Source organism: Martes martes (assembly GCF_963455335.1).
Source record: "Martes martes genome assembly, chromosome: 14".
NCBI classification, from domain to species: Eukaryota; Metazoa; Chordata; class Mammalia; order Carnivora; family Mustelidae; genus Martes; species Martes martes.
Genome location: NC_137902.1, coordinates 32,763,172 through 32,784,596, shown reverse-complemented (window position 1 = coordinate 32,784,596; position 21,425 = coordinate 32,763,172). Strand labels below are relative to the sequence as shown.

The following is a 21,425-nucleotide window of genomic DNA, read 5'->3' as shown; positions in this document are numbered from 1 at the left end:
TACGTAACATGCATACATATACATATTACATAATGTATATTTTTTTAAAGATTTTATTTATTTATTTGACAGACAGAGATCACAGGTAGGCAGAGAGGCAGGCAGAGAGAGGAAGGGAAGCAGGCTCCCCGCTGAGCAGAGAGTCCGATGTGGGGCTTGATCCCAGGACCCTGGGATCCTGACCTGAGCCAAAGGCAGAGGCTTAACCCACTGAGCCACCCAGGCACCCCATAATGTATATTTTTAACCAATAGGCTTCCTACTAATCTTAGTGCTTCACACCTTACTGTTTCACTTCCTGGTGTATGTAGGGTGTGACTTTTCATGTTGATAGCCATGCGTCTTCATTACCACTTTTACTGGCTGCATGTTATTCCATTTTGTACAAACATTCACACCATAACTTCCTTAGCCAACCCCCTATTGTTGGAATATTATCCCTAAAACTGTTCTAAGAGGGAATATTTGTAAAACAGTGACTGTAGATGACTTGATCTAGAAGTGGTCAGGTTTTCCTAGTATATTTTGTTTGAGTTTAGGATTTTCGCTTTGAGTCTACGTTAGAAACAGTACCTAGGTGGGGCGCCTGGGTGGCTCAGTGGGTTAAAGCCTCTGCCTTCAGCTCAGGTCATGATCCCAGGGTCTCTGCTTGGCAGGGAGCCTTCTTCCTCCTTTCTCTCTGCCTGCCTCTCTGCCTACTTGTGATCTCTGTCTGTCAAATAAATAAATAAAATCTTTAAAAAAAAAAAGAAAGAAAGAAAAAGAAACAGTACCTAGGCAAGTTAGTTACCACTGGGTGATCCAGAACTGTCCCCAGGGATAGCAGTCTGCTGAGGAAAAGGCAACTCTTGGCTGCATGCCTGCTGCCACTCCCCACCCATTGCAAGGCCTGATTTCCGCCGACCGATGACTACCCTCCCCGGGGTGTCTTCTGGGCAGAGCTCTGGGGTGTGTGGCTAACAGGTTTCTCCCAATTCTGCATTATTCCAGGTTATCGGCATCTTCAGCTGCGAAACCTCCACAATGAAGTCTTGGAAATCTCTAGTTTATTCATAAACAGCAGAAGGATGGAAGAAAATTCCTCCAGCAGTGCTGTGCCGGCCTCTTTGGTAATGAAGTTCTATTTCACTCAGCACATTTGCAAGGATTGCTACACTGGGGATAGGCTTTCTTGCAGCACAAGAACCTGGTCCATTAGAGTTATTAATTAGGTAGCAATGAAAATAATAGTAACAATAACGTCCAGCCCTTCACACTTTCTAAGTACTTTCCATCTATACTGACTCAGTTAATCCTCTCAATAACTTTGTGAAATAGATATTGATACCATCTCCACTCCATAGATGAGTAAGGTCAGAGCTAAGATATCTGAGGTCACACAGTGATAAACCCAAGTTATTCTAGTGCCGAAGCCCATATTCTTTTTTTTTTAATTTTTTATTTCTTATTAACATATAATGTATTATTAGCCCCAGAGGTACAGGTCTGTGAATCGCCAGGTATACACACTTCACAGCACTCACCATAGCACATACCTTCCCCAATGTCCATAACCCCACCACCCTCTCCCGACCCCCCTCCCCCCGGCAACCCTCAGTTTGTTTTGTGAGATTAAGAGTCTCTTACGGTTTGTCTCCCTCCCGATTCCATCTTGTCTCATTTTTTCCTTCCTTACCCCCCAAGCCCCCTACTTTACCTCTCAACTTTCTCATATCAGGGAGATCATATGATAATTGTCTTTCTCTGACTGACTTAGTTCGCTCAGCGTAATACCCTCCTGTTCCATCCATGTCGTCACAGATGGCAAAATTTCTTTTTTTTTTTAATTTTTTATGTTTTACAAAGCCCATATTCTTAATGAGTACGTGATGGTGCCTGCCAGGGAGGTGAACCCAAAATAACAACATGGGGAAAAGACTAATCAAGCCAAGCTTGGGGAGTTGCACCATCGGCCCTCTTGGAAATGGGGGAGGAACACCACAGAGAGGGGCACCATTGCAGACTCTCCGTCTTAACAAGCTCCCCAGGCCCACTGAAGTTCGAGAACCACTGGACCAACACTCACCCTAGTAATGCAGGGTTGTTTACTTAAACAAGTAGCACTGCTTTAATTAACTGGATGATTCCATGATCTTGCCCTTTAGAGGTGAATTTTAAAGGGTGCCCGTTGATTACCTCTTTACATGTTTGATAACCTGTTCACCGTTGCAGCAATCTTAACCTTCAACATAGTGCTAACAACCTGTGGAAAGGCACTGTGTATGTTCACAAATGGCACTGGCTTGACCACTGCCATGGGCTCCTGTAAATCTCTCAGCTTTCTTCTCTGTTTCTCCTCCCCTCACCTCATCACTGTCTTCTTTCTCTGTCCTGATCTCATTTCCTTCAGTGTGTGGCCAAGGTCAAGAATAGCACCTTGGCCACGGTGGAGGGATTCATTGCCAGTACGTGTGCAGAGGACTGGGAAGCAAGGGCAGGGCTGCCTGGTACCGAAGGGCAAGAATCACACGCTTTCACTGAGAAGAGGCAAGACTTAGTGCCGGATTCAGGGTCGGTCGTCCTCGAAACCTGTTAGCATTGAAAATGCCACATGTGCCATGAATGAACCACTGTTCCTCACAGCACTTCTGACACCAAATACATGGTATCTTCCCAATGCTACTTCAGCTCTGACACCAGCTGGGGTGTCCTGCCTTTTGATTTAATTCTGATACCATCTACCTGGACTTAGCATCAGATCCTGAAGTTAAGGACTGTCCCCACTTCAGGTGCCAGTGGCAAGGGCCAGGCTGTCACTGGTACTGTTGACTGACCAGTTATAAATTCAGGAGTTTTCCACAACTCCCTCCCCAGGTTCAAGAATTTTCTAGAATCACTCACAGAACTCAGAAACATGCTTTACTCTTACCAGTTTATTATGAAGAATACAACTCAGGAGCAGCCAAATGGAAGAGAGGTATGGATCAAAGTCTAGAAAGAAGGGTGTACAGAGCTTTTCAGCATCAACCCAGAAGCTCTCAGAACTCCATCTTTTAGGGGGTTTTATGGAGGCTTTGTCCCTTTTCCAGGGACAGAAATAATAATAAAATAATATTTCCAGGGCCAGGCATAATGTCATAATTCAGCTCTCAGTGAATTTTGTATTTTGAATGAATGAATGAATATATCTTAATACAGAAAATGCTCAAAAAGTTTTATGAGGGGGCGCCTGGGTGGCTCAGTCGTTAAGTATCTGCCTTTGGTTCAGGTCATGATCCCAGGGTCCTGGGATCGAGCCCTGCATCAGGCTCCCCGCTCGGCGGGAAGCCTGCTTCTCCCTCTCCCATTCCCTCTGCTTGTATTCTCTCTCTTTCTGTCAAATAAATAAATAAAATCTTTAAAAAAAAAAAGTTTTATGAGTTACACACCTCCCCAGCTCTTCCTGAAACAGAAATGCTTTTCACATTATAATTATTTGTGTGCCTGGGCAGTGAGCTCTCCAAGGCTGTAATAGTCTATTTATCATCTTACCAACCAAAATTCTAGCCTGGGACCCTAAAGAGAGATGGAACACAGTAGACACTGTTGGAGGTCAGTTCATCAGAAGTAACATGCATTTCAGATGATATCAGGTCTCCTAATTAGGATGTAAAGAGTCACTATTATTTAAAATAAGTTATTATTTTGGTAGTATACTGCTAATATCCTCCCTAGACTATTAAGGAAGATGCACCATGGCCTCTTCAACCACAAACAGAAGCATCAGGTTATAGAATGGTCTTCTTTTGCATTTATGTGTCCCCCTACAGACTTCTAAGAACTAGCACTTCTGTATTGAATATAGCCTGGAAATAACATGAGAATGATAGTGAATAAGAAACCATGTGATCTTCCTTGCAGATGTTTAATACAGAAGAAAGAAAATGTTTGCAGACTCACAAAGTCACAGTGCATGGGGTCCCGGGTCCAGAGCCCTTTACTGTTTTCTCCATAAATGGTGGCACCAAGGCAAAGCAACTTCTCCAACAAGTAAGTCCACCAAGCCCATGGTTGGGAGAATCCAACATCTATAAATATAAGTGTGTGTGTTTGTGTGTATGTGTAAATGCATGTGTAAACACAAAAGCATACATAAAACACGAAGTTCATGATGATGCTCTGCCTTTTGATTATTTGTGTAATTCAACACCAAGATCCACCCTAAGAATGATCTGGGAGAACTTGGTACCACGAGACAAGCTAACCTGTAGAAAAGAATTTTTAACAATTCTTCAAACACATAAAAACATGGGGCTCAGGAAGGATAAAGACCAGAATGAGTGGCTCTCCAAGCATGTGTACTCCTTCCCTCTAACCCTAGAGCCGGGCCTCATCTCCCTTTTTAATGTAGAACTTACTAATCAATCAGAATTTGCACACAAGCTGAATGGAGTCTGTTTGCCATCCTAGGAGTTGGATCAAAGTTTTAGAGCATCAGGGTGGAGCACATGGCCAAGAAGACATCTTCGGCCCTTCCAGCCTTAGGCCTTTATGTGCATGTTGAGCAGCCCCCTTGTCGGCCTCCCCTGGCACTTGATCTCAACCTTCCAGGTACCACCCCTCTGGTGCAAAGGGGCCAGCAAGGCCTGACATGAGAGGACAAGGGCCTGTTGCCCCAAACCCTGCAGCAGCCCTGGCCTGAGTCCCCTCATGTGGTCCCGCATCTGCTTGGGAACCCCAAAGATCTCTGTGGCTTTCTGTAGGCAGGGCCACTGCCCCATGGGAGGGCATGTCCAAGTGAGAAAACCGGGAACAAAGCAGCATCCAGAGGGAGGCAGTTCCTCAAAAGGACAGGCATACCCATGTGTAATGTCTTTTGTCTTCACACCGGGAGCTCCCCTGCTCCTTAGCACAGTGACCTAATATCTTGGCAGACTATTTTATCCCTAACTCAATTCATCCCTTTTCCTCCTTGGGAGTAGACCAAGGGAGCAGTAACCAAGAGGAGTGACCTTGGGCTCTCTCTGAAGTTAGGGTGTGTGATGACATGTAGCTGGGATCCTAGAATGTATGCGGCAGGGGTGGAGACTAGAAACCAGTGAAACCACCATATGGAATAAGAGTAATAAATAGTTCTGGGTTTTGAGAGGAAGTCTCTATGGACAGGCAACAATTTGCCGAACATTTTAAAACTGACTTAAAGTCAGAGAAAATGGCTTAAGTGCCAGTTTTCATAGACTATCAAACAGAAGAAACTACCGAGACTTGGGGGGGGTGGCATTTGTTTTAGGGTTTGTTTTTATCTTTTAAAGCAATCATACCATGAACTTCAGCATCTACTATCACAAAGTATTGTAGGGGATTTGGAGATATTAAGTAGGGTAGTATTTCCATAGACCCACAAAAAGCAGCCCGTTACTTTATTTTCACCCCTAGTGAATAATTCCATGGATATAAAGCAGGACTGAGGAGGGAGTGACAGGGTCCTCTCGTGGGGATGACGGTGCTGACTAACCCACTCCTAGAGGCTTCACATCCTGAATACCCCATAGCAGTAGCTGTCTTGCCCCCATAGGATCCATAGCCCAAGGTCAATTACAGACCAAGGACTGGGGTGAAGGGAGCAGCGTCTCCCTGAGAGTCTTCTGCCTCCACCGTCCTCAGCTCTCTCTGCTTTTCCTCCAAGTGAGATGAAGCAGTGCCGAGTATTGACTCTGGTAGTTGCATCATCGGCGAGGGCAAGGAGAAGGGTGTTTGCCTAATACAAGCCAGATGGTGGCAACTTCTCTGTCCCCACTTGGAGTTAAGCCTTTTGTCAGTAACCTGTACGAGTGGGAAGCAATGCATCAGCCGGAGGAGCCGTAGTGATGGCTAGTGTTCACTGAGTTCTCATAACTGCCTGCGTCCAGCTTCATAACCGGTGCCTGTAGCATAAAACGAAATGACGAGGTTGTTACTTTTACCGTTCCCATTTTATGTATGGGGAAACTGAGCCTCCAAGGGGTTAAATATCTTGCCGAGCACCTCACAGTCAGTCAATATTAAAGGCAGACCTCAGACCCAGGTCTGTCTGGCTCCAGAGCCTCGTCTCGGCTGCTCTGTTTGACCATCCAGGGTCCGTCGCCAACAAAGAAAACAAGCTTGTAGGCATGGTGTCAAGAGTTCATTGAAAGGAGAATTCCCAGGAACTTAGGTCAGATGACATTAGAAGACAAGCATTTCCAACCTGAGAAAAAGGGATGATGTTGGTAAAAGCTGTGCTAGGGTCTTTGCCACTGGTCCTGAATGACAGGATCCCAGAGAGCTAAACACATAGACTGGGAAGCCTCAAGCTTGTAATTCAGTAGGAGCTCTCATTCCAACTGTGGGAAAAATAGTTACACTGTCTGGGGATTATGAATAAATTGTGTCGTTGCCCAGAATGAACATAAACAATCCTTCTTGGACATCAGAGAGTTCTTAGGTCTTCCAGGAAGAATTATGCAATGCTGCAAAGTAGGTCTTACTTATAAATGGCACATCAAACCTATGTAAACACTATGAAAACAGGCTTATTTCATGTGGTTGTGTGTGTATATGTGTGTGTGTGTGTGTGTGTATGTATTTATTCAAGTATAGTTAACATACAGTGTTATGTTGATTTCAGGTGTATAATAATGTAATGATTCAATCATTCTATACATTGCTCAGTGCCCACCATGATAAGTGTCTCGTTAATCCCCCTTTACCTATTTCACTCATCCCCCCACCTACCTCCCCTCTGGTAACCATCAGTTTGCTCTCTGCAAAAAAACAGCTCATTTTGGTTTGGGGGCAGGTTAAAGATTTTCATGAGAGACAGAGAGTGAAACAGAGATGAAAGATAGAGGGGGAGATATGAGAGACAGAGTGGGGGAGAAAGAGAGAGGCAGAGGGAGAAGCAGGCCCCCCTCAAAGTGGGGAGCCCGATACAGAATTTGATCCCTGGGATCATGACCTGAGATCAAGGCAGACGTTTAACCAACTGAGCCACCCAGGCGCCGGAAAAATAGCCTTATTTTGAATGAAAGTTTTGCCTGTGCTTTTTCTTTAGATTCTGACGACTGAACAAGATACCAAACCTATTGTCGCAGACTATTTTTTGATGGAAGAAAAATATTTTATATCTAAAGAAAAGAATGAATGCAGGAAACAACCATTCCAGAGAGTCATTGGTCCAGAAGAAGAGATCATGCAGATTTTAAGCAGCTGGTTTCCAGAGGAAGGCTATGTTGGCAGGATTGTCTTAAAAACCCAGCAGGAAGTAAGTGTGTCTGACACCATGACAACTCAGTATGTGATTAGCCGCCTCAGACCTGGCCACCACCCTCCATTCAGAATTTCCTATAACTGCAACTTGACTTCTGTTGTTCTCCTTAAGTAAATGTGGAGAAGTGATTTTATTCTTTTGCGCGTGTTCAGAATGTTATCTCTAAGGTACGGAAATTCAGTCTAAAAGCTGTCCTTTGTAAAAGACAGGGAGCAAGAACTCAAAGGATTCCTTGTGTACGGCATCAGCTGTGGGTCCAGGATTTGATTTCTGTGTGAACAGACGTTGTCGTAAGCGTCACGACACTGTGTCATGCTAGTCCTGTTGGTATTTTTACCTTTGGGGTTTCCTTGCCTGCCTCTTCATGCCTATTAAAGTTTTAGCTACTAGAAGATTCTGTGCTTCTAGGCAAAACAACAGTAGTTCTTTGAAAATATTCTGTAACTTCACACAAAGCAAGAATAATCTCTCAGCCTTAGGCAGAATTAGTAAAAATTAACATTCACTAACATTCCCATGGTCGTTCCCACAAAGGAAACAATTCAGCGATTGCGTGCCGACTCTACGTTGGTTGACTCCTGTCCCAGTTTGTGAATGGAGCATTGATTTCTTTTTTATAAGAGCCCACTAACTTCCCGCCATTTTCTAAAATGACCTATAAAGTCATTGCTTCACCACAGTCATGCCTCATGATATGTCAATAATGAAGGAGTTTAGTCAGTTCAACTATCGATTAAACAAATATTTCCTGAGCACCTAATAGGAGCCAAGCCCTGTTCTGGGCACACAGTCGGCTCCTTTGGGGCATGTAATAGAGCTTGATCGGTAAAATGCCCATCGAAGGTCCATGGTGTTGGGATACAGTGGAGATGAGAAAGAGCCAGTTTTCAGCATCATGTGCTACATTTTCACTGTGCACTGAACTGTGAACGTGGCCAAGAGCTCCAGCATCTGCTCTGGGAAACCGGAGCCTCTGTCTTTCCTCCTAACCTTGCCTGAGACCATAGAAGGACACTTCATTTAGGCACAGAAATGTAATTGTCTCCCCAGCCTCCTCTCCCTATTGGACTTACACATTGCAGAGACAGTTAACAAGCAGTTCTAGTAATTATATAGCTTTATGAGAAAATACCAGAGGGCTTAGCTGGACTTGGGAAGCCATGTTCAGTTTCTCTCTACATTCTTCCCTTTTATTTCCCATTGTCTTACCTCATTCTCCAGCTACCTATAAAAAAGTATCTAAGTGACTATGTCAGCAAGTGAATTTTCAAACCATATAGTTGCATAATGATTTACGGTGTTTAAAGTTCTTACTCACTGCTTTTGAATGATCTCGTGACAGAATGGAAACCATTTCACACATAAAGAAATGGAGGTTCACAGAGGTTAAATCATGACAAGGTGAGACATAGAAAGAACTACATCTGTGGCTTTCCAGTCAGCGTTGTTGCCCCATCCTGTGCTCCCCGGGCTGGTGCTGAGCCAGCCCTCTGGGACACTGGTGCCCAGCACTGTGGGGACAGCAGGTGGCAGCAAGCAGGAGAGAACATGGGCCGGCTGTTGAGTGTCATGGTGTCATATGGCTAGAAGGGCTGGGGAGGTTAGGAATGCCCATATGCAGTTTAAAATGTGTATGAGGGGCGCCTGGGTGGCTCATTCGATTAAGTATCTGACTCTTGATTTCAGCTCAGGTCATGATCTCAGGCTCCTGGGATCGAGCCCCACGTGGAACTCCATGCTGAGCCTGGAGTCTGCTTGTCCCTCTCCCTCCCCCTCTGCTCCTCCCACTTCGATCCTTCCCCCTCTAGCACTCTCTCTCTAAAATAAGTAAACAAAATCTTTAAAATGTATATGAAAACAGGCTATAGAGACCCCAGAAATAAATATTTCATAAGGGCTGGTGGAAGAGAAGCATGCTGAGGAGTAAGGGGGATAAATTAGAAAGGAAGGCCAACAAGCATTTTTCTGAGGGGGAGAACACAGCAAGCTCTCCTGTACAACGCCTTTGTGGGGAGGAGATTTTTTTTTTAAGATTGATTTTATTTATTGATTGATTGATTTGATTTATTTATTTGAAAGAGAGAGTGAGCAAGAGAGAGAACACAAGCAGGGGGAGGAGCAGAGGGAGAGGGAGAAGCGGACTCACCCCTGAGCAGGGAGCCCCATGTGGGGCTCGATTCCGGGACTCCAGGATCATGAACTGAGCTGAAGGCAGAAACATAACCGACTGAGCCACTAGGCATGGGGAGATTTTTGAAATGACTGACATGTGTCTCCTAAGAGAACAAATTACATTAAGTGTTTAGGTTGATCTGGTGCATAGTGACACACAGTAAATATTTACTGACTGAATAAATGAATTCAGCAGTTATTGAATGCAAGCAGATACAAGCATAGTTGATAGATTTGGACTATAAGTATATCCATGTATTTCATTCTGTGGAACTAGTGAGATAAGTATGCAGATTGCCTATATATTGAAAGTCCCCAAACTGCCCTCCATGACCTCTGATCTCTGCCTGCCTGCCTGCCTTTTATAGTTTTCTCGTCTTCTGGGTTCTCAGGCTGTCAGGATCACATCTTCCTGTGGTCAGTATGCCCTCCTGGGCTACCTGCCGGATTTGAATTCAGACAGACCTTGCTCTGCCACAAATTAGATGACCCTGTACAGCTCATTTAACTTCTGTAAAACTCTGTGCCCTAATCTGTAAATCTGTAAGAGAAACTACTCTGCCTGATTGAAAAATATGGACATGAGATTCATCCCAAACATACAGACAATATGTAAAAAAATGCTTAGTAAGGTATAAAGAGCTACAAGTGAGGGCCATTGTTCTGGTGGTAACCTGACCCTTCTAATGTGGGCAGAAAACTCCGTGGAAATAAATAAGCTCTGAGTGAGGCTCCAAGGAGTGCTCTTAAAAGTAATGCTTATTGCATAGTTATTGAGGTATTTTATGTGTCCATTAGACCTTTTTTTTTTTTTTTTTAATGCTTCTTGGCTTCCTGGTTTTCATGATACGGATTATAAATTATGTCAGAAGAATTACCACCCAGCCCCACTCTCCAACTGGTTAAATATATTATGATCAACATAGTGACATATTACACAGCTAAATATCTAGGAATTGACCTAAAATGAACACCACAATCTTTTAAGTGGGGACAAAAAAACAAGTTGAAAAACATTATATGGAGTTTATATAATAAAAATAGACAGTAACTCTCCTCTCCCCAACACCCATAAGATAACAAACGGGGTCCAAAAACATCAGTCCCGAAGATTGTAGGAACCATGATTGCAAGATTAATGAAATGATTGGAGTGAGCCTGGGGGGCTAGTTGGCAAGAAGCTCTAGGAACCAATCCTTTCTGGTCCTGGCTGCAGTTTGGCGCCACCTGGTGGCAGCTATCCATTCAGACTTCAATATCGACGGGGACAATTCTGGGCCATACCGCCGGTTGGAACCTCCAGGACAGTGGCAGTGATTCTTGGATTTTTCTGGTTAGTTAGCATCATTTCAGTGGCTTGATCTGAGATTAAGCCAGGAGACTGTTAGAGATCCAGGGACTTTCCAGATAAATGCTCAGTTCCTGAGATAGAGTTGACCCTCCCCCTTCAGACCGCACCCCCCTTGCAGAAGAGAACTGTAAGCTACCTTTCATTTGAGAATGGCGCTAACAAAATCAGGAGCCGTTAGATAATCATATTATACCTAAATTCACATAACTGCAGGGTTTCATTGTATATATTTGTTCTCACAAAAATACATAGATCTATAGAAGATGTTTAGAAGCATATATAACCTAACAACAGTGGGGTTTTTTGTGGAGAATAAGATGAGAGGGGAAGAAAAAGCTTATAATGGGGAAAGTTTGACTTTTTATTGATATATTTCTATACTCTTTTAAAATTTTAATAAGATTCGGGGCACCTGGGTGGCTCAGTGGGTTAAAGCCTCTGCCTTCAGCTCAGGTCATGATCCCAGGGTCCTGGGATCAAGCCCCGCATTCGGCTCTTTGCTCAGCAGGGAGCCTGCTTCCTCCTCTCTCTCTGCCTGCCTCTCTGCCTACTTGTGTCTGTCAAATAAATAAATAAAATCTTTTTAAAAAATTTTTAATAAGATTCACATATATATATAGATATATCTACATGTGTAAAATTTACTGAAAGCCAATTCACCAAAAGCCAATTAACCTGATGACCAATTCTCACACTTACTGAGAATTTTGTCGATATTCGTTTCAGTGTATACTAACCTCCAGCCATTGCTTCGGCCTTTTCACTGCTGGTTCTGTCCATCCAGCCTGGCTAAGAGTCTGTTTGCATGTTTCATTGTTTGGATGTCTAGCATTCCTTAATTGCCCAAGGCCTGTGTAGGGAATGGATGGGCTCTCTCTTAAATGTAATTCACGGGGGGGGGCGCCTGGGTGGCTCAGTGGGTTAAGCCTCTGCTCGGGTCATGATCCCAGAGTCCTGGGATCAAGCCCCGCATCGGGCTGTCTGCTCAGCGGGGAGCCTGCTTCCCCCTCTCTCTCTGCCTGCCTCTCTGCCAACTTGTGATCTCTCTCTCTCTCTCTCTCTGTCAAATAAATAAATAAAATCTTTTTTAAAAATGTAATTCATGGTGTTCTTATTTGGCTTTTGGTCATTAGCAATATGCTATGTTGTCCTTTTACAAATCTATCTACAGTTGACTTGGACTCTAGTATATAGAGATCTACTGGCTCACTGTGAGCCAGACCTTATCAGTCTGTCAACATCAGCAGGAATACCTACATTACTTTCTTCCTCTCAGAAGACATGGATATCCTTGTAGAATCATTTATGAACTATTCACTAGTATATGAAATAGAAAGCTGAGAAATAGTTCCCACATTGCCCAGATACAGCTCACATTTTCTCTGGGTTTTTCTTTCTTTTTCTTCATTATCTTACCATTTACTCATACTTTCTTTCTTTTTCTAACATAGAACCTAGAAGAGAGAAGCATTATTCAAGATGACAAGGAGGTGATCTTGAGCTCAGAGGAGGAGAGTTTCTTTGTCCAAGTGCATGACGTTTCTCCAGAGCAACCTCGAACGGTCATCAAAGCGCCCCGTGTCAGCACCGCACAGGATGTCATTCAGCAGGTGAAAGCCTCACCCTCGCTCGCCTCAAGTCTGCTCCTCACTGTAAATCACTGGCACAAACAGACCTCAGCTCATTTTATGAATGAAGTTCTAGACCAGTGGGTATCTGAAAAGGGAGAGTATCTCTAGGTTAGGACATACTAGTTCATTCCTTCAACAGACACCTGTCTGGTACCTATCATGAGTCCCGCTTTCTGTGGGAGTGTTGGGAAAAGATTTAGGAGGGGACACCGCAGAGGAGTAATTTCATTGTCCCAGAAATGCCTAAGCCAGTCCCTGGTGACTGTTTCTGAGATTTTACAGAGGACATGCCGGAGGCCTTCTCTGGCCCTTTCCCTCTTCTAAGTCATGCTTCTTTGTGTACATGGTTTCAAAAAACTGTATCTCCTTCCTTCAAGCCTCGTCATGGTTTGTGTTTATTAAATACCCATTTGAGAAGTGGTAGAGCATAATGATTAACAGCACAGACTCTACATTAAATTGCTCGATTCAGGAGCACCTGAATGGCTCAAAGGGTTAAGCCTCCACCTTTGGCTCAGGTCATGATCTCAGGGTCCTGGGATGGAGCCCCGCATTGGACTCTCTGCTCAGCGGGGAGCCTGCTTCCTCCACTCTCTCTCTCTGCCTGCCTCTCTGCCTACTTGTGATCTCTGCTGTCAAATAAATAAATAAAATCTTTTTTAAAAAATAATTTAAAAAATAAAAAATAAATTGCTCAGTTCAAAACCCGGCTGTCCTTCTTAGTGCCTCAGTTACCGTGGTGTGCTGGTAAACTGGCTCTCTTAAAGAAAAAAAAAAAAAAAAAAGCCCAGTCGATTTGTAGTATTGGCCAGTTTCTATTGTGTGGATAGTCCCACCATGTCTGACCTCACTGGCCGGCTCTAGTTGGCTCCAGCACACATTATTATATCCTGTGAGGTAAGCTATGACATCCACAACATGGAGGTTGTATAATAGTCCTTTCCATACTCTGGTTTCTCTTCAGATCGCATGAATCTTTCGCCTTCTACTAAAGATTTCCATGGAGAGGAACAATTCTGAGTTTTTAACCAATTTTTTGAGGCCTTGCATTTAGCAAGGCTACTGATGTTGTGTAATAAAAGAATGATTCGTTTCAGAAAAAAAAAAATAGTCCTTTCCACTCAGGGTTGTGGTGAAGATTAAGTCAGTAAATACATGTAAGGTGTACAATGCCCAGCACCTGGTGAGCACTGTTTAGGTGCTATTTGCTATGGCATGATGACATGGTTAACATTTGTCTCCTTCATAGAGTTTGAACTCCATAAGAGCCCAGACCTATGTTTGATTTTTTCACCTTTATCTCCCCCAAAGGACAGTATCTGGGACACAGAAGGCCCTCACTAAGTACTTGATGAGCAAATAAATCTGAAGTGAAAGACGATCTTGTACTAAATGAGAAGGGAGACCGGGTAAATTACTAAAATGCTTTCCACATGCAAAAACATGATAGAGGGGCTGCCTAGGATCAGGGTTCTGTTCCTCCCGGTCTGTGTGACCTTCATGTCTGTGAGCTTTGGTGCTCAATGGCCCAGTCCACGTCCATATTCTGTTACTCATTAGCTGTGCATTCTCTGGAGTCTGCTTAACCTCTGTATTGTTTCTGTGTCTGAAAATGCGGTGGTAATACCTTCATCACAGTCCGCTGTGAAGCCCGATCAGGTAACATGGGAGAGCAGGTGACAGGCAACAACTATGCAGACATAAACTGAGGAACGGGACGATGCAATCTGAGACAGATCCCCCCTCCTCTAAAGGTCTGTGACATCTTCCCACCTTCAGGTTTCCTTCAGAATGAATGCAAGTGTTGGAGATACTGTGTCTATATTCAGCGGACCGTAACTTCTCTTTCAGACCTTATGCAAAGCCAAATATTCCTATAGCATCCTGAGCAACCCCAACCCGAGTGACTATGTGCTTTTGGAAGAGGTGGTGAAAGATGCTTCCAAGAAGTCTTCTACCCCGAAGTCCTCCCAGAGGGTTCTTTTGGATCAGGAGTGTGTGTTTCAAGCCCAGAGCAAGTGGAAAGGTGCAGGAAAATTCATCCTTAAGCTCAAGGAGCAGGTGCAGGTAAAGTTCAAAGTCCTTTTCCTCTCTCCACAAAGCATTTGATACTCATAACCACGTGGTAATCAAATCTGAGAACTTATGAAATCTAGGAGAAAGTTTCTGAGTCAAGGGTTTAGTAGGGAGAACATGGTTTGGCTTTACTTTTACTGCCTGAAAAGAAATGTACTCCCCACTGTGGGTAAGCAGTCTTGAGAGAGGACTCCCTCAGCACTTCTTCCCAAAGCTCTACCTACTAGAGAGGAAGAGGAAAGGGATGGTGTGGCAGATGATTGAGGATCCTGGCTTTCACCTTATACCCATGGAAGGTTCTTTTTTCCACAGGCATCCCGAGAAGACAAAAGAAAAGGCATTTCTTTTGCAAGTGAATTCAAGAAGTTCACCAAGTCAACTAAACAGCCCCGAGGACTCACATCACCTTCTCAGGTCTTGGCCTCAGAAAGCGTCCAAAGCAAGGAGGAGAAACCAGTGGGCAGCTTGTCCTCCAGTGACGCCATAGATTACCGACAATAACTGAGGCTGGCATGTTTTACCCAGGTAGACTGAGTCACTGCGTTATTCTGAAATTGGGGGCTCACTGTGTAAGGCATAGCAGGCCCAGAGGACAATGTCCCCTGAAGGCAGATGAGAATCGTACCTAAAAAAATAGGAAAAGGGCTTTGAAGATCCATGTGCCTTCAGCATTTTAATTTTTTTTTTTTAAGATTTTATTTATTTATTTGACAGAGAGAAAGATCACAAGTAGGCAGAGAGGCAGGCAGAGAGCAGGAAGCAGGCTCTCCGCCGAGCAGAGAGCCCGATGCGGGGCTCGATCCCAGGACCCTGAGATCATGACCTGAGCTGAAGGCAGAGGCTTAACCCACTGAGCCACCCAGGCGTCCCATCAGCATTTTAATTTTAGACCAACTGGTTTTGTAGAAGCCTAACGAAGGTCCCAAGAAGACAACCAACTTGTTCAAACTACTACATCAGCCTTATTTTATCAGACCTGGAACTGCCTTAACCGTTACTAACACAAATATTCTCGAAGGACTACTATGGGTCATTCAGCTCTCATTCCTTTGGATTTTTAGTTCCATGCTGTCCATTTTGAGGTTTGATTTAGCCTCAATAACCTCATCATGGTCTGCCTCCATGAAAAAATAAAAATCTGGCATTCAAAAACTGCATAACAGCCTCTATCTGGAAACGGCAGTGAACTCAGACTTTGGTGGCCCACCCACTGCTCGGTATCCACAGAGCGAACTTTGTTCCATCTTCAACAAATTACATGGAACCCAATTTAAAAAAAAAAAAAAAAGTTAACCTAGTTGTTTTTTTTTAACTTCTTAATGAACCGCCCAGTGATTATTAAAGCCCACTCCTTACCTAAACCATTGTCGTTCTAAAATTGAGAGACTGCTAGCATGGTGAAGGCATTGCTGCTCACACTGCGGGGCATCATCGTCTGCCTTTATCATGATCAGGAATTTCTTACATAAAATTGTAGAAGCTCAAAAAAAAAAATTGTAGAAGCTCACGATTAAAGAATTCATTGATACCTTTTGGCAGGACCTAATCTGATTTTTAAGAGCACAAAAGAAGGCCCAATACACTGAGCCTATGTTGCCACATTTGAGGAGAAACTCCTAAAATAATCAGTGCCCCATACTACACATATGAAGCTCTTCAAAAACAACAGATGGGACCAAACACAGGAAACGCCCTCCTTCAGGCTACCGGCGTATCCAACTACTCTGGGAGGTTCACAGTTACTTAGGTTCTGTACGTAAAGGCTCATCTGAAGGAACTCGCAGAGCCAGGGCAGCAATCCACATCACACATCGGATAATAGTGACTATGCACAGAACACTTCTCTTTAGGACTTAGCACCAGTATTGAGCCTCTCCAGTTTTTTAGAGAATGCTTCACCTTGGCAGTGAGTCTGTGACCAGACACTGTTAAGGACAGTAATGAAAATTCAAAATACTGTTTTCTCAGCTCAAGAACTTAGTATCAAATGTACCCAAGATGTCAGATTGTATATACCCCTCTATTCTGACCTCCATAGTGATAGTGGCATCACACTCCGCACAAACAGAGCCCTCATCGTGCCGCAGGATTAAGGAAGCCTGTAGGAGTGCAACACCACCAGATGTCTGACTCACAAAGAAGCTTACTACAATGAGCATTATGGGGGTGGGAGGGAGGAGTGGATTTGGAAGTATGCTTTTGGACTGTTTTTTCCTAAAGCAAGCAGACATTCAGAATCATTCAGTTGACCTCAGCTTTGCTTAAAGTTGGGGAAGTTTTTCTTTAAAAACAGCCATGGTTGCATCTATAGGAATATGACTCTCGTGTTATAAACTTCTTTACAAACGGTATCCTCAGAAAGGGATGCTTCTCAGAAGAGACTGTCTCTGCTCACGAGAAGGCAAGTTTAGTGTTTTTGCTGCTTTCTTAGAACATAAGGTTTCATGTTCTAAAACTTTCACCCCTGAAGTTTTGTTACCCCTTAATAATTTAAGAAATCCTAAACTATTATTTACCTTACTCTTCTCTGAAATGATACAGAGTTGAAAGAATCCCACCTTTTAGAAAAGCTGAAGTTCATCTGATTGTGATTTTAAAAAAACCGTTCTAAAGGCTGTGGTGTTCCAGGCCAGAAATGGGCTCACGTTCCACCTCCCAGGAACACCATGTTATGACACTCCAAGTTTCTTTTTTGGGGGCGGGGGGGTGGGCAGTGAGGAAGATTTTATTTATTTATTTATTTGTCAGAGAGAGCACAAGCAGGGGGAGTGGCAGGCAGCTGGAGAAGCAGGGTCCTGCTGAGCAGGGACCCAGTGCAGGACTTGATCCCAGGACCCTGAGATCATGACCTGAGCCGAAGGCAGACACCTAACCGACTAAGCCACCCAGGCGTCCCAACACTGCAAGTTTATGGCCAAAACTCTCCTTTAAACCAGCCACCAGAATTATGGGTTTCTCTTTGTTGAACCACACTAAACCCTTGCTACACTGCAGATGTTGCCGCTCCTTCATTTTAAATATACTCACAAACCTATGTATACCACTTTACAGGTGAAGATCCTTTGGTAAGAAGTTGAAGTCAAGAGTGAACATGGTGGAAACAAATATAATTTCCTTTACCTTCATCAGACTTAAACTGGAAACTGATGATTTCTGAACTGAAGACTTCTTCACACATGATGTGAGGTCCACACTGAGGTCAAGCAAAATGGCACAGGGCTACCTACCACCCAGTTTCCTGATGAATGCAGCCAAGAAGCCCAGGAGGTGGCCATTTTATAAATGTCAGCAGTCGGAACACTGCTAAGCTTGCAATAACGGACTTAGAACAAGGGTCAGCAAACTCTGTCCATAAAGGGCCAGACCTTAAGGATTTTAGGCTTTCTGGGTCCTTTGGTCTCCGCTGCAGCCACTCAGCTCAGCTGTTAACAGTGCAAAAGCAGCCACAGACCATACAGATGTGAGCGTGGCTGTGTTCCAATAAAACCACTTACAGACGCTGAAATTGCAACTTCATATATTTTCACATCACTAATAATTCTCTTTTGGGTTTTTTTCCTATCACTCAAAAACATAAAGACTATTCTTAGTTCAAGAGCCATATAAAACCTGGTGGCAGGCTGGATTCAGCACAGAGCCATAGTTTGCTGACCCGACTTAGAAAACTGGGTACAAGACCACAGAGGTCTGAAAACAAGTAAGCTAGTTTAGTCCTACACTTCATGGATGACGATTAGAAACTTCGGGGCAAATGTATATACATCCTGTGGGAGTCATTAAAGAGTAATTCGGTGTAGGTTCTGTATTATGCACCATAGTGGACTCTTCTTTAGCATCTCTTTTTATGTAGAGAATGATGCTGCGGTTTTTTTTTTTTTAAGTTTATTGCTTATGTATTCACAGATTATTCCACTTTTGGTTTTCACAAATTGAATTTAGAATGATGTATAAATTAATTACTGAGTTGTGACATCTTAACAAGAAATTTAACCATTTCTTAAAGCAAAAGTAGACTGAGCTGGTGTTCAAATTTATTTATTTTGCAAGGTTTGTACTGACACTGTACTTATATATTTATTATACATAGCTTTCTTGATATCACTTATCGATTAAAAGCATTACTGGTTCTCACTATTTGAAGACAAATCTAACAAAAAAAAAAATGTATGCTCTGAATACATGACATGGGCCAGAATTTCATGTTAAAAAAAAAAAAGCATCATTTTCATTTCTGATTAACTGAAGAGCTATTGCTCCAAGTCATAACTGCCATTTAAGATAAATTATCTTTAAAATCTTGCTGTATAAAACTATCACGTAAGTGTAAAGGATTCTTGTTATTCTTGGTATGAAGCAAATTATGACTTTTAAAATGGAATGTGTGTTCCTCTAAAGTAAAATCCAAATTTTACCTTTCTACCAATATTCAAATTTTTTCTTCCAATTATAAAGCACACAAAAAATCCTAACTTTTTCTTTGATAAATCTAAGTATTTTTACTAATTATAAAAATGAATAAAACAGTCCCCAGTTCTTTGCATATTCTAAAATCAGAAGTGTTAAAAATAAACCAGCTTTCATGTTGTTGTAAGTTCTTACTGACTGAAAGCCTTAATGCTACAGCCACCATTTGTTTGTCGACAGAATTCAAGCTATTCCAATTGAATGTAGTTTGCCCAGTGCTACGGGTTTCTTATCAAATCATCAATCTATAAGAAATGCACAATACTGCCCCATTTAAAAAAATATTCCAGAAACACTTTATCATGCTTCTGTAAATTTGGCATCTTTTCCTCTGGTTTGGTTTATCCTATATTGAAAACTGAGGTACTGCCCTTACTGGCTAAGAGTCAAAATGAAAACCGTGCAGAGTAAGGGGATAAGAAGCAAGACTGGTCTCTGGGTTTAGCACTTGGCCTTGACTCTAAGCTCAAGCCCCGCCCCACCCTACCATCTATAACATAGCTGATTTGCCTGCAGGACAGAATCTGAAACTCCCTGAGACTATAGTGAGACTAGGTTTCACAAGTGAATGTATTGCCTATGTTGAACCCAACTTAGTCGTTCATTCCATTTTGCGGTGAAAGCACGTGCTCCGTTGTATCAGAGTCTTTGGGACTTTCTGAAGGACACATTGCTCAAAATGTAAAGCACCTGCTCCATTACAACTAACCTCTATTACAACTTACTGGCACAACTTGGTGTTTATCAAATATATGAAATTTTTACTTGTATCTTCTCTGACCTAGCTGTTAGTATACCAAATGAAAGAAATTAACCTATTATTTAGAATAAATCGAAAATGGCCACCTAGACTCTACCCATTACCACTTCATACTTTCCAGACTACTAAAAATCTGGGTAGCAAACTTTTATCAGTAAAGTTGATACGGAAAAGAATCTAAATATGCAAACTAGACTTATGACAAGATTTTGAGGAAAAATATTTTAAGATGCTTTACCAAAAACAAAGGAGCATGAGTTCTGTTACTGTTAGGTGATGCCAACTTTACAGCATTCGTGTAGCTGGTGAAGAAAGACTAAATAAGAATCCAACGTGGTCTGTGATGCTGAAGAAAGACTAACTTCTTCTGGGTCACCTGTTCATCTGGAATTGGTTGTTTTGCAAAATAATGGAAGGTTGCCTGAGGTCATCAAAGAATTGAGGGTAAGTTTGAGGGCAAATCTGTAGGAAGTTAACAATACTGTTCAGGCAGAAAGTGCCCTCTTAAGGGAAATGCCTCTTTTCATGTCATTCTATCCCTAGCATGTAATAGTTACTTATAAATTCTTCAGTTGGAGATAAATGGGGGTTGCAACTCAACAGAAGTGAGTTACAGGTGACTTGTTTTTAAATTAGCTTTCATACAAAGGTCTCCCATCTCAAGGGCCTGGGAAACACTGGAGGCTCACTAATGCAGAGCCTTCCCCTCCACCCCCCGCCGCGCACGTACTCCTTTCTCAAACTACGTCTTCCCCTTCCTCTCTTCTCTTTCCCTATCCAGTAGCTTTGTATACCTGTCATCCTCTAGGGGCCTGGGAACCCACAGGCCTTGCTTACTTCTGACAAGTAACAGAGCTTGCATTCTGCCTAGTAGAACTGAATTAACTGCCACCACACCAAGAGAAGACTAGGATTCTTCTGGCTGGTGTCTGATCTCCAGCTTGGCAGAGTGAGGCAGCCTGCAACCTACAGCCTACAGCTGTCTAGATGGCTGCCTCAGACCCCTAACAGTTGCTTCTCTTATGCGAGCAGCAAAGTGAAAAGATGTGAACACCTAGACCCTCCAGCAAGTTAAAGACCGCCTCCTACACAAAGACCATTCTTTGGTCAGTATTCCCAGGGTCTGGTGTGCTGTTACCAATGTGTACATTCTTAGCCATTTGAAGTGTCAAATTCCTAAGGAATCTTTGGCTGATGGCTAAGGATTCTGACATGGAATGACTGAAATGTTCCTGAAGTACTGAATCTCCATGATTACCAAGTTATTCATAAACATCTCTTAGATCCCAAATAGACTATGGTCAAGCAGGTCTCTGAGACCTTTCTTAGGTCTCTGAACTTTGAACTAATTCACTCTGGCACTGAATTGGGTAATGTTGCATTTTCTAAAATGTTGTGTGAATGATCTTAGTATGCAAGACCATGGAAAACTGTGCTGTGTCTTACACCTGTTATTACCCCCACTTCACTTTTAAGTGCCTAGCACAGTGCTAAGCACACAGTAGGTGCTCGATACTTGTCTAGTTAAAAAAATATATATTAATGGCTGTAGCTTGTTATAGCCTCAGGGTGTGTGTGTGTAACTGACTACGATATTTAGTTCTGAAAATGAAACTCATCAATACAGGCCATAGAAGTTTATGCACCAATAGATTTCATTCTCAAATTCATAGAGCATTCAAATCCTAGATGTGTATTTTTATGGTCCCACTGTGATTCTCTATG

The 21,425-nt window shown here is 42.9% G+C and overlaps 1 protein-coding gene across 4 annotated transcripts in view; it reads left to right on the top strand.

Annotated features, from left to right (window-relative positions):
* The window catches only part of PLCE1 (phospholipase C epsilon 1), a gene marked incomplete at its 5' end in the record, with an annotated part of 283,990 nt that extends 264,925 nt beyond the window's left edge, over positions 1-19,065 (top strand). For 2 of the 4 annotated variants that reach the window (XM_080823138.1, XM_080823137.1), the window contains 7 exons: positions 991-1,109; positions 3,880-4,008; positions 7,031-7,240; positions 12,221-12,379; positions 14,252-14,467; positions 14,789-15,001; positions 17,528-19,065. In XM_080823138.1, the coding sequence (XP_080679264.1) occupies positions 991-1,109; positions 3,880-4,008; positions 7,031-7,240; positions 12,221-12,379; positions 14,252-14,467; positions 14,789-14,977 (1,022 nt within the window). In that variant the 3' untranslated portion in view covers positions 14,978-15,001; positions 17,528-19,065. Of the gene's footprint in view, positions 1-990; positions 1,110-3,879; positions 4,009-4,428; positions 4,570-7,007; positions 7,241-12,220; positions 12,380-14,251; positions 14,468-14,788; positions 15,002-17,527 lie in introns of those variants that run through there. The other 2 variants (XR_013967929.1, XM_080823139.1) reach the window with 2 other exon arrangements.
* Between the last annotated feature and the right edge of the window lie 2,360 nt (positions 19,066-21,425).